Source organism: Frieseomelitta varia, unplaced genomic scaffold (assembly GCF_011392965.1).
Source record: "Frieseomelitta varia isolate USP_RPSP 00005682 unplaced genomic scaffold, Fvar_1.2 scaffold_666, whole genome shotgun sequence".
Lineage (NCBI taxonomy): Eukaryota > Metazoa > Arthropoda > Insecta > Hymenoptera > Apidae > Frieseomelitta > Frieseomelitta varia.
The window spans coordinates 199,970-211,398 of NW_025110441.1; the positions used below are offsets into that span (position 1 = coordinate 199,970).

The window sequence follows — 11,429 nt, forward strand, 5'->3', positions numbered from 1 at the left end:
AGAGAGACCATATAAATACTTATTTACAATTTTTTGCTTTTTTTTTCCTTTTTTCTCTTTTTCGTTTCTACGTCGAAACTCTGATCGAAACCAAGTTTCAACGTGATCCTCGGGGACTTTTTCTTTCTCCGCCCCCCAGATGTGTTATCATAAAGCTTGATTACCGTCAGGAATCTAACGTTGATTATTGAAAGGACGTTGTATACGTGCGTAAGAGCTCGAGGCTAGGAAAATACTGCTATTACAGGTTAATTTCTCGACATTATATAACAAATACTGTTGGCGACGTATGTTCACTGAATTATTTCCATTATTGCAGTGGCGTGCGGCGGCTCGTCCACTCTTTGTCTGAATGCAAAAATCATTCCGTTATAGAATCGTTGTTTCTGTCGGTTTCAACGATGACAATGTATTATAAATAATCACGGTACGTACGTACGGCACAATACTTCGCAATGACGACGCAATGACAATTCGAAATAGAGACAAAAGGTTCCCGGAATTTTCAAACTGGAATTCCAGCGTCGTCGACTCAACATTCTAAGACGTGTATAAAATACAATCATAACACAGCTGTCTTTTTCATTCAGGCACAAGATCATTCGCCTCTGAATGCAACGTATAATCACTAATAATCTCGCGTATTTACAACATAAGATAATGGACGCTAATTAATTTAAGTTCAGGGAACAAATGTGACTTAATAGAAAGCTGCCTGGACTAAAGTCGATATATATGTATACATAAAACACTGGGCGAATACATAATAAAAGCTAGCACGTCACGAGTAGAAAAAAAAAAAAAAAAAAGAACGAACATACTATATCGATTACGAGTTTTTGAAAGTCTCTATTCTCGCGTGTCTAATTACAAACGAAAACTCGCTGATCGTCGACCATCAAGTGGACACAAAAGGGAAACAAAGGGTCGAGTGAAAGACACCAACAGAGAGACAGAGAGATGAAAGAGATGAGAAAGTGGAGACAGGTACACAGCGAATTTTAACCACTTCACGGTCGACCGTCGATTTCCTACTTTGAGCTTGAACAGAGTCGCAATTTCATTGCGCAAAAGAAAACGGAAAGAAGTCCTAAATACGTAGGATGGATGCGATAATCGTTAGGTAAATGCGTATCTAACAATCGCGATTGATACACTTGAGCATACCTAATGTGACACCCTGTAAATGTCTTGAAACGGTTCGTCCGTTGGTAAACCTAAAAAAAAAATAAAGTTTTTAAAAGTCTTTCAATAAAAAATAAAAAAAAAAAAAAAAAAAAAAGAAAATATGAAGCGACAACGTTTACATGCCATTTTCTTGGCATAGTCTCTTCGTCGCGATGTAGACAAATAGTTGACAGAAATGGAACATCTATGGCCCCGAGTACTGTGGCGAGAGAACTTTTCTCAAAGCACGGAGTAAAAAACGGTTTGCGAAAGTATTATATTACAACAGGCAGTGATCCCTGGAGCAGAGGGGGCTCTCAGTCTATTGATGCGTTTTCACTGGTCAGTTCCAGCTGTGTCGCTGTTGTTATGGTTGTTGTTGCTGTTGTTTTGCCCGTTAAGAAACGAGGCCATTTCCATCGGCGACTGTTGCCCGGTCTGTTTAGAAACATGCGTGTTTTGTTTCGCTTCTTTCAGATCTCACTCGAGGCAGAGAGGCACAGGCGTGTAGATAGTGTGTAACGTACGTGTGTGGTGTTCGGAAAATAACGGAAAGAAAAGCGGCTCCCAGAGAGAGAGTGCAGAGAATTGTGCAAGTAGAATGTTTTTTTTTTTTTTTTTTAAGGACAGCACGCGACCAATTTGCTAAAGCTAGAAAAGACTAGTCTCCTTAATATCGAATAGTCTGAAAGCAGAAATACGTTAGTTGAATGTAAATATAGATACAGTCGCGTGCGAGAGTGCGGAGGGGCGAAAAATGGTAGTCGCTTGTAAAAAAAAAGGATAAAAATTGAAAAAAAAAAAAAGAAAAATGGCGTACAGCTGTAACCTGGCGGAGCCCGCTATTCAACTCGATCACCGAACGTAACCATCCAAGTAATAACTTAATCAGGTTTGATGGTAATAATCTTCGAATCAATGCACTAATCCGGAGGTACATGTATCGAGGATATGATTGGTTCTATACACGTTGATTTATCGAACGTGTGGGAAAACAAGAGCACGAATGAAAGTTTCATACTTCATAGCCTTTGGTGGCAGTAAAACACAGCAAACTGTACGTACGACAGGGGTGTGACCAGTTTGCTCTTTATATCAAAATTATCTCGCAACAAATATTTACGATGTACAATTTGAATCGAAAAAAAAAAAAAAAAGGAATGTTCCTGTGTTTTTTCGTTACTTGAAAATCGAGCTCCTCGGGGTTACAAGCCGACAAGAACACACACACGACAGTACGAATAGTTGCGATATAAATATCGGCAAGGCGTATAGAAATAGCCATGTACGCAGCTAAGATTACGTTTCTGTTTGTCTAGTGCACTATTTTGTATTCGAGTGGGGAAACTGAATGACCGTGGGCGAGTTGACGATTGAAAATTCCATTTCAAGTGGAACGTAACGTAACAATATCGTTGCAATCTATCGTGCTTCGTTTCCCAGTGGAACACGTAGCCCCCGGTCACTCTCTTCCTTCGACAAAAGCGATTGAAGTACTGATATTGCTACTTACAAATACCGACCTTAGGCTGTATTATGTCTTCAGACGTATCGAGTCCGGCAAGTGGATTTGACGTTATGTTGATCTTCGAGTCGGTTACACCGCCGTTCATTACTCTCCCGTTCGTTATCGGTTTTCCTAGATTGAAAAACCTGTTGATACACGATCTTTCGCCAAGCTTACACAAATTGTACGACAATTATAGTTGTAAGTGAAATTTACCTTCGCTTTGCGACGACTCCCGGCTCTGCTTGTGTTTTGTCCTCTTATACACCACGGCGACTGCAGTCAAACTGCCCAACAGGGTGGACCCGCCGAGAACTCCGCCGATTATCGCGTACATGTTCACGTTCTTATCATCCGCCGGTCTCACCCGGCTGTCCAACGTCAGATTGCTGCCATTGTCGTTTTTATTATCGTGGCTGTCCCGTTCGTTCATGTTCGGTGCCTTCTCCGTTTTCTGCCGGAGGATCTGAGAGAACTCCGACGCCGCGTCCACGGAGAAACTCTGCACCTTGAATTCGTACGTTGTGTCCGGCAGCAAGTGGGAAATCGTTATGTTGAAGGAATCTTTCCCTTCGACCGTGGTCTTTATGTAATCGCCGGCCGATGTGGAGGCTCGATGATACACATAGAAGCCATCGATGTCTACCGATCGGTCCGAATTCTGCCAAACGAGCAACACTTCCTGCGGACCCAACGCCTCGGTGTTCGTCAACAATGGTATCGGCATCCTGTTGCTCTCGATACCCACGTTTTTATTCAGGTGGAAGCGCACGGAGTTCGGGCTGAGTTTGTTGTCGTTGTTCGAGTAAACTGCGGCTATTCGAAACCGATACGTGTGATCGGGCTGAAGATCGGTCACCTCGAACGACCGCACGTGATTCGGTATCTCCGAGTTCGCGGTCATCCACTTCGCCTGTTTTCCGTTCATCTTCTGCCCGAGTTCCCGGTACTGAACCTTGAAGAACTGAATCGGCAGTCCCGTGTTCTCAGGCACGGACCATCTAACCATCACAGATATGTCCGAGAGTCTGGTGACGTTCGGTTGGTTCGGTGGTACTAGCACAGCTAAAAATCGAGATAAAAATATTTAATATTTAAATGAATATTTAAGTGAGCCGGTGCACGGTTGCAAGAAATTACCAGTGCCTTTACGCTTCCCATCCTTACTCCTTCTTCTCCCTCCACCTCTAGTGTGCTTGTGCCTCGAGTTCGAGATCTCGTAGTCCTGTCTGATCTCAGTCGTGCCAATATGCTGCTTGGGATTCACTCTCAGCAGATTGTAACCGGAATGGGAGCCATATTCGTTGCTCGCGACGCACTGAACGATGCCGGCGTGTTTCTTCTCGACCTCGGAGATGGAGAGAGTCGAACCTTCGATTTCCACGTTGCCGCCAGGTATCAGAGACTCCCCGTTAATCAGCCACTCAACTTTCGGCTGTGGTTCGCCGGTCACTGTGCAAGAGAGATCCAATTCTCCGCCTTCGGAGAACGTGGCTGCTTTCGGCGGTTTGATCACCTTTGGAGCCTCCATCACTCTCAGTATGATCACAGACTTGATGAGCACGCCGTGGCTGCTCCACACGCAATCGTACTCCCCCCGGTCCGCTGACTGGACGTTAATTATCGCGAGGCCCATCGCGGTTTTAATCGAGTTCGAAGGCAACGAACCGCCTAGTCTGCTCCACGTGACAGAAGGCACTGGGTAGCCAGCGGCGAAACACTCTAAAGTTACGTTTCTCCCCCGTAGAACCTTGTACTCTGTTTGCGGCTGTTTGACGAAAAACGGCGCCTGAAGGCTGGTGTTCGTATACACGTTTAGGATCGTCCTGTGATTGCTCGAGTATATCTGAGTAGTTATGTAATTGCTAGCGGTGCAGTGGTACGATCCACTGTCGGACACTTTGGCGTTCTCGATGACCATGGTCTTGCTGCCGATTACATTAACATTCTGCACGAGGTTGTTGTCTTTGTAGAACTGTACTATCGCCTCTGGGGCTGAGTAAGGCACGGGGCAAGTGATAGGCACGGTGTTCCCTGCTGGGACATTTATAACAACGTCACTCTTATCGGTAAACTTCTCCAGCGTGGCAAGCGTCAATCTTGCCGGATCAGAAGCTAAACCGCTCGAACCTAATAGTATAATAAAACCAAGTTACTAAAAGTTTGGACTTTTACGCATGATGGAAATGCAAAGTTTTATTTACCATAAAAGGCTATGCAACGGTAATCCCCAGCTTTTGATTCGTTGTCGAAGATCACCACGTGTCTGGACGTTTTGCCGCCGTTGTTAAGCGCGTGGAAAGCTTGCAGCCACTTATCCGAACCTAATGGTCTGTGGCGCCAGGAGAAACGTTCTGCGGCGAGGTTCAGATTGCATTCAAAATTCACATCGTCGCCTATTGGCGCGTCCAGGGGTTGGGGGTGTCTGGTGAAGGTCATACCTAGCTCCTGTTTTTGCCCTGTTGAACAATAATACAATAACATATCTAATATATACTAACAACATACATTTATATATACTATTTATATTACTGGAATGTAGATGCAGGTGAAAACATGCACTTACATTAAAATGTAATATTCAAAATAAAAAGAAATGAGAAGAACAATAATACAATAATATACCTAATAACATATACTAACAACATACATACATACATACATACATACATATATATATATATATATATATATATATATATATATATATATATATATATATTATTAAAATGTAGATGGAGGTGAAAACATGCACCCACATTAGAATATATAATATTCAAAATAAAAAGAAACAAAAAAAGAAAGCATGAGGCTGACCATGTGCAAGGCTGGCTAGGACGTGAAGCAGGACCGTAACAACGGCGCATAAAGAGGGCACAGGTCGCATCTTGACTCATTCTGCAAAAGAAAACAGGAATTAGCAATTCAGTGTTAGATAGTTGGTTGATTCAAGTAGAAGCTTTCAGATTCTTTGGTACTCTTTGGCTTTTCCGAGCCGGTGGAAAATTCGTGGCGCCGGCTTCCCGCGAAAGAAGGAGAAAGAGAGAGAGAGAGAGAGAGACGGTTCGCTAAAATTGATGCCGGTCAACCACCACGTTTAAGTTTAGAACGTGGCGAGTTCACGAGAAAATAGAATGCGTTCATTCTAGTTTTGATCGCGGCTCGTCATTTCGGCGCGGACGCGCGCGCGCGCTTTCGATCCCCCCTCCGCCAAATGGGTCGCGCATTCCAGTCCCCCCCCCCCCAGGGACACTTGGTACGACGCGATTTATCGCGACTTATCGCGATTTATCACGCAGATGCGCGAATTTTAAAAACTTTTGCCGCGCAGGGAGTCTCCAGAGAGCGATGAATTTATAAATAATATATATGATATATATATATAACAATATTGATATAATATATATATAATAATAATGATATAATATAGTAATATAATAAAAATGATATAATATAATAATATAATAATAATATATATAATAATATAATAATAATAATATATATAATAATATAAATAATTATGATATAATTGTCATATATTAATATTTTATATATATATATATATATATATATATATATGACAATATATTAATATTATATATATATATTTATATTACATATAAATTAAATATATAGATATATATAATATATATATAATATATAACATTATCATATTAATTAATTGTGGTGGAAAACTAAATAATAATAATATATATAATAATATAAATAATTAGGATATAATTATTTATATTATTAATTGTCATATATTAATATTTTCAATATCAATAATTGTCATATATTAATATTTTATATATATATATGACAATATATTAATATTATATATATATTTATATTATAAATATATATATATATAATATATAATACTTCTATAATGACAATATTTTTCACACACAACTATTATTTCAAAGTGTTTAAATAAAATATTATCATATTAATTAATTGTGGTGGAAAACTAACTCCACAGAACAATTTATATTTGTCAGAATAGTGGTGATCGCAAAATTTTTTTTTTTGGAAAGCCCAAACATCCTACAAAACAGTATATATCTTGCTTCTTTCGTGTTTCTACAAGCAAACAGTCGATAAAATGTTATTAAACATCCATATGCGTGTTTTTCTTATCACTGTACGTGAAGGATTAAGGTGTATAAAGATGTCGCGTTAAATGACCACCGCTATCCCCACCAATTCTTGGAACTGATTCCTCGAAGCCCCTGATGTTATATACATATGTAAGATAAAGAAACGTGTCCGGTGTATCCCGTATTTCATTCGCACTAATCAAGAGAAATTGGATTTTGAATTTCTTAGAAACATCGTACAGCCCCATGTGAGTGGCCAGTTAGCAAACCTGCTATCTACATACATGTATACACAGAAGAAATGTGGATTCACAGAAAGCATTACTGTATCTTCATTTATAAAAGATATTGAGGAAATGGGAGAAATTCCAAATATGAAAGAGCATAATGAGTACAATTTTGTCAATTCATAAATATATCATATCACTGTACAAAATTCCATTCATTACAGTATTTATAAGATGGGGGAAAAATCTCTATTTAGATTTCTGTTTTTAATTGTGTAAAAGTAAAAATTTATGAATCTTCACATCATGTTCCTCTTCTGTTTTATCCTCAATTATCCTCGAAACTCCATCGAATGTTACAGGCTCGAAACGAGATATCCATCTGCATCGTGAAAAAAAATGAAGGACACAGAGGTGCCCACAACAACAACGCGAAATTGACTATATACGGTGTCGTTCATTACCGCGCGTCGCTTTCCACCCACGTGTGAACGGCTGACCGTCCTGAAGTCCTGAGCACCGAGTGCTGACACGTCTAAGATCAGCAAAAAAAACCGTGCTGACACGTCCAAGACTGATCGAAATTATTTGTTGGCTAACACACGCGTTAAACGTATGTAGGTAGTACTATTCATGGATTACACCGCCGCTGCTCGCCTACGTAATTAATAATAATTTTGAAACGTGCAGAGCTACGACAGAGGAGAGAATTTTCTATTCTGCATGAAGTTTATGTGCCTGCTTAATGAAAAGAGCGTAGATTAATATATCAGATCAGCGATGAAATACATTTTTCATCAATTGTACGCTTCACTTGTAATATTTTTATTGGTACTAATCTATTGTGTTTTTATATATATTATATATTGTAACTAATGTAAATAATGTATATTTATATATTATAGATACTGTAAAAATAGGATGAATTCAATGTTACAATCAAACAACAGTGAACTTCAATTATATCAGAATTTCATTGAATACTCCCACAGTTTACAATTATATAAGTAAACAATTTGCACAACGAAAGTTTATACTCACAATCAGTTAAAGAAGTCTAACTGACACCGTTCGTTCGATGAAAATTTCATTCAAAACGAAAAATAGAAGTTCCATTGTAAAAATATGTAAAAGAACGAAACTCTACGAAGAATCACTGTTCATTATGAAGAAGCGAATTCGGAAGACTGACAATCGAGAGAGAAGAGGGATTTTTCATCGAAGACGAAATCACAAGGACAAAGAGCACGGTTTCGTCCCATTGGACGAGATAGTTGAACATGTTTTATGCACGTGAGGACTCTTAACTTCTGGTTAAATGGTAGCATAAATGCCGGTGGTATGTAACAGGTGAGAAGGGTCCGAAAGAGGCTGGTTTCCGACGTTGGCTCTCATAAAAATAAAGAACTCGAATTCCAAAGCAGTGGTTGTCAAGCCCCTGTGCCCCGCGCGTGCGCACCTCCAATATAACCTAACCTTACGGACGAGCCAATGCCACCAGAGTTACGCACACGCATACAGCACGCGTACGCACAAGCACACAGCTAAGCAAGAATTAGACTCTGTTCTACAACCTGTCGTTGACCACAGACCGGACTCAATCCCCGAAATCCTTTTTGCACCCGTGATCCTCTCGCTTTATCGAAGATCACGGTGTATCAGTGCGAATTGAGTCCCACTTTCACAAGCTCGTGGCCTCCTCTCGTTGACCAAAATATAGAAAGACAGATTCTTTTGTTGTAGTTATGATGGCTCACGGAAGTGTTCGAACATTTTATTATATACAGTATGTATGTTGTACAAAATATTTTAAAGTTTCTTTAGTGCCGAAATGGGATTTATATATATTGTAAGATATAAGTCCCCCTTATATATAATATAAATATGATATAAATATTTTTTTTTAAACTAATTTCAAATCCGACTGATATGAACACTAATTATGACGGCTTTGCTTCCTTGTGGCTCCAAAATGCTCCAATAATGTTCCAAAATATTTTACGTAACATATAACACGTGAGTCACTACATTTATTAACTAATAATTATTTAATTAGAATGACGTACATATATATTAAATATATATATAGTACGCGATCCATCTATTTCCCTTAATTGCTAAAAGAATATTTTGGTCCGAATGAAATGGAAATTTACAATTTCTGTAACTTTCTTTTTAAATTTCTCTTTGCATTAAACCGCAATGACTGGATGAATCTCTTTATAAAAATAGTTTTGAAGTTATATCGCAATTTTAGAATAGGGTTGAAACTGATGTTAATTCTCCACGAGGAAACCCATGGTACTCCGTTACACGTAACAAACAGGAACCAAGAGAATCAGATTCCCGTTGGTCGAACGCATTTGACAAGTGGATCCTTCCTTCTGTTGATTGTCGATTAATGACATGAACTTTTATTCTCTTCGCATCGTCATGTTTCATCCCGATGAGAAGACACATGACCAACTTAACTTCCCTGCTCGGCATGCATGGCGATTGCTTAACTAAAACGAGCGACGAATATTTAGCCGTATATGTGTCACATGCTATTTTAATCTACTTCCCATAGCCACTGCTTGTTCAACCATTAACGCTGTAACGTTTAATTAAATTGCTACTCTCGCGTTGTTTTATCTATACACTTACTGCTACTAATTAAGCAACAAACAACAATAATTAGCCCAAGTATTAGTAATGTTTTCTTATCGATGGCTAGTTACCAGAAAGTTGACAATTCGCTCGCGTATCAAAATTGGTGCGAAATCAAAATGTATGTATGTATATATATATTTGGCTGAAAAGATTACAAATTGAAATATTAATTAGCGATATTGATTGATGTAGACTGACGTTCAAAGTTATGAGCAACTTGAATCAAGTTGATTAACAAAATTTATTGGCGCATCGAATTCTTTTATAATACAAACGTTGTCTGAAAAATGAAAAAATTACGTACGTTTAAAATCTTCTCTCGTAAATTGCACGTTACACGCAATTCCTTTTAAATATACACAATACCACGACGAAGGAAAGACTCTAAGTGGACACGGAGACTTCAGCTCCGTGTCTTTCTTTACGCGTTACGGATTGTCTCGACTCTTTGTACATGTAAACTTGTAAAATCTTCGATTTTACGACTTGGCTAACATTCTCAACAATAATATAATGTATCTTGTAGAACGCAGGCGCATTATACAGCGCGGTATTATCCGAACGAGCGTTTTTCCAATTGTCAACAATTAACCGACTGTTCATTGCGTTTTATCCGTCGTATTCAAATTTCACGAAAATATACTGGTGGCTCACCCCTTCCGGCAGGTGATCACTCCGCAGCGACACCGTGACGAAAGTTTTGTGACACGGTAAACAGCGTATACAGGTCCCCCTTCGTGCGCGTTCATTACGATTTCACGACGGTGAATCAGTGAACGTGGGCAGAGCAAAATGTAAAATAAGGAAAATAAAAAGAAGGCGAGAGACCAAGAAAACAAATAATATAATCACGCTTGGGCACACTCACCCTTTTCCATTCGATCCAGCCGTGCGATCTATCCGTTTCCAGATCCCTTCGATTTCTTGCGAACCGATCGCAATTTTCCCTCGTCGGTGGAAAACGACGTGCCTGTGTTAATAATGTTCACCGGTGGGTAGCTTCATTTTTTTTTTCTTTTTTTTTTCTTTCTCCAGAACGGTCGTCGCGAGCCTTGCCGAGTCCGACCTCCTACAGAATACGACGCTTGGCGTCCACCAGCACACTGGAATGCAGACCGACGGGTTTTGAACCGCGATAAAGTATAGTAACCGACGTACGTATGCCTCGATCTAGGTACTCACGTGCAGGTTGGTACGTCGCTGTCACGTGATCAAGTGCTATTCGAATCGGGTTGATGAACGCAGGTGAGCTATCTCAAGGATCGAACACCCAGAAAATTGTCAAACGCGAGGAGAAAGTGGAAAAAAAGAAATTTTGAGTTTATATCGCGATTTCGTTGGTTTCAGGGTGATCATGAAGAGGGAATTTTTCGCTGTGGAATATTGGATATCGTGCACGGCACGCTCCCGTGGTCAGCGCCATCTTTAAAACTTGAAACGCGCCAATTACAATTTCACGGAACAGAAACTATAATGTACCGAGTCTTTTGTTCATTGAAAAGAATTTTCTGTTGTATGACACAGATATAAATGATTTAAGAGTGGAAATATAGAAATATATATTAGTATATTGTATTCAAAGTAACATTAATTAACAACAATTGATTTCTGCCTTTTTTTTCTTTTACACTTCTTTGTGATCAATAACCTCCTTTGTAGTTATGTATATATGTGTGTGTATGTATGTATATATATATGTATATATATGTTTATGTACATACACATACATATATAGATAGATTACATATCGTAGTATGTCATATTGAAAAGGAT

At 39.2% G+C, this 11,429-nt stretch overlaps 1 protein-coding gene across 4 annotated transcripts; it reads right to left on the reverse strand.

Annotated features, from left to right (window-relative positions):
* Window positions 1–133: 133 nt before the first annotated feature.
* Window positions 134–10,764, reverse strand: LOC122535059 (interference hedgehog-like). 4 transcript variants are annotated; one of them, XM_043666233.1, is made up of 7 exons: window positions 10,525–10,764; window positions 5,492–5,572; window positions 4,879–5,133; window positions 3,815–4,804; window positions 2,891–3,739; window positions 2,681–2,806; window positions 134–1,852 (listed from the first exon to the last, which is right to left on the reverse strand). In XM_043666233.1, the coding sequence occupies exons 2-7, from the start codon at window positions 5,559–5,561 to the stop codon at window positions 1,788–1,790; spliced, it is 2,355 nt and encodes a 784-aa protein (XP_043522168.1). In that variant the 5' UTR covers window positions 5,562–5,572; window positions 10,525–10,764; the 3' UTR covers window positions 134–1,787. The 4 variants fall into 4 exon arrangements, with proteins under 4 accessions (XP_043522168.1, XP_043522173.1, XP_043522172.1 ...); XM_043666238.1 differs by having other exon boundaries at window positions 2,691–2,806; window positions 10,525–10,763; XM_043666237.1 differs by having other exon boundaries at window positions 134–1,605; window positions 10,525–10,763.
* Window positions 10,765–11,429: the final 665 nt, after the last annotated feature.

Bases quoted from the DNA above. Each gene is read 5' to 3' on its own strand.
- LOC122535059 (XM_043666232.1), bottom strand. From the start codon at position 5,561: ATGCGACCTGTGCCCTCTTTATGCGCCGTTGTTACGGTCCTGCTTCAC. The intron at 2,807-2,890 runs GTAAATTTCACT...TTTTCAATCTAG, and splicing joins GGAGTCGTCGCAAAGCGAAG to GAAAACCGATAACGAACGGG. The intron at 1,606-2,690 runs GTCGGTATTTGT...GTTTCTAAACAG, and splicing joins AAGACATAATACAGCCTAAG to ACCGGGCAACAGTCGCCGAT.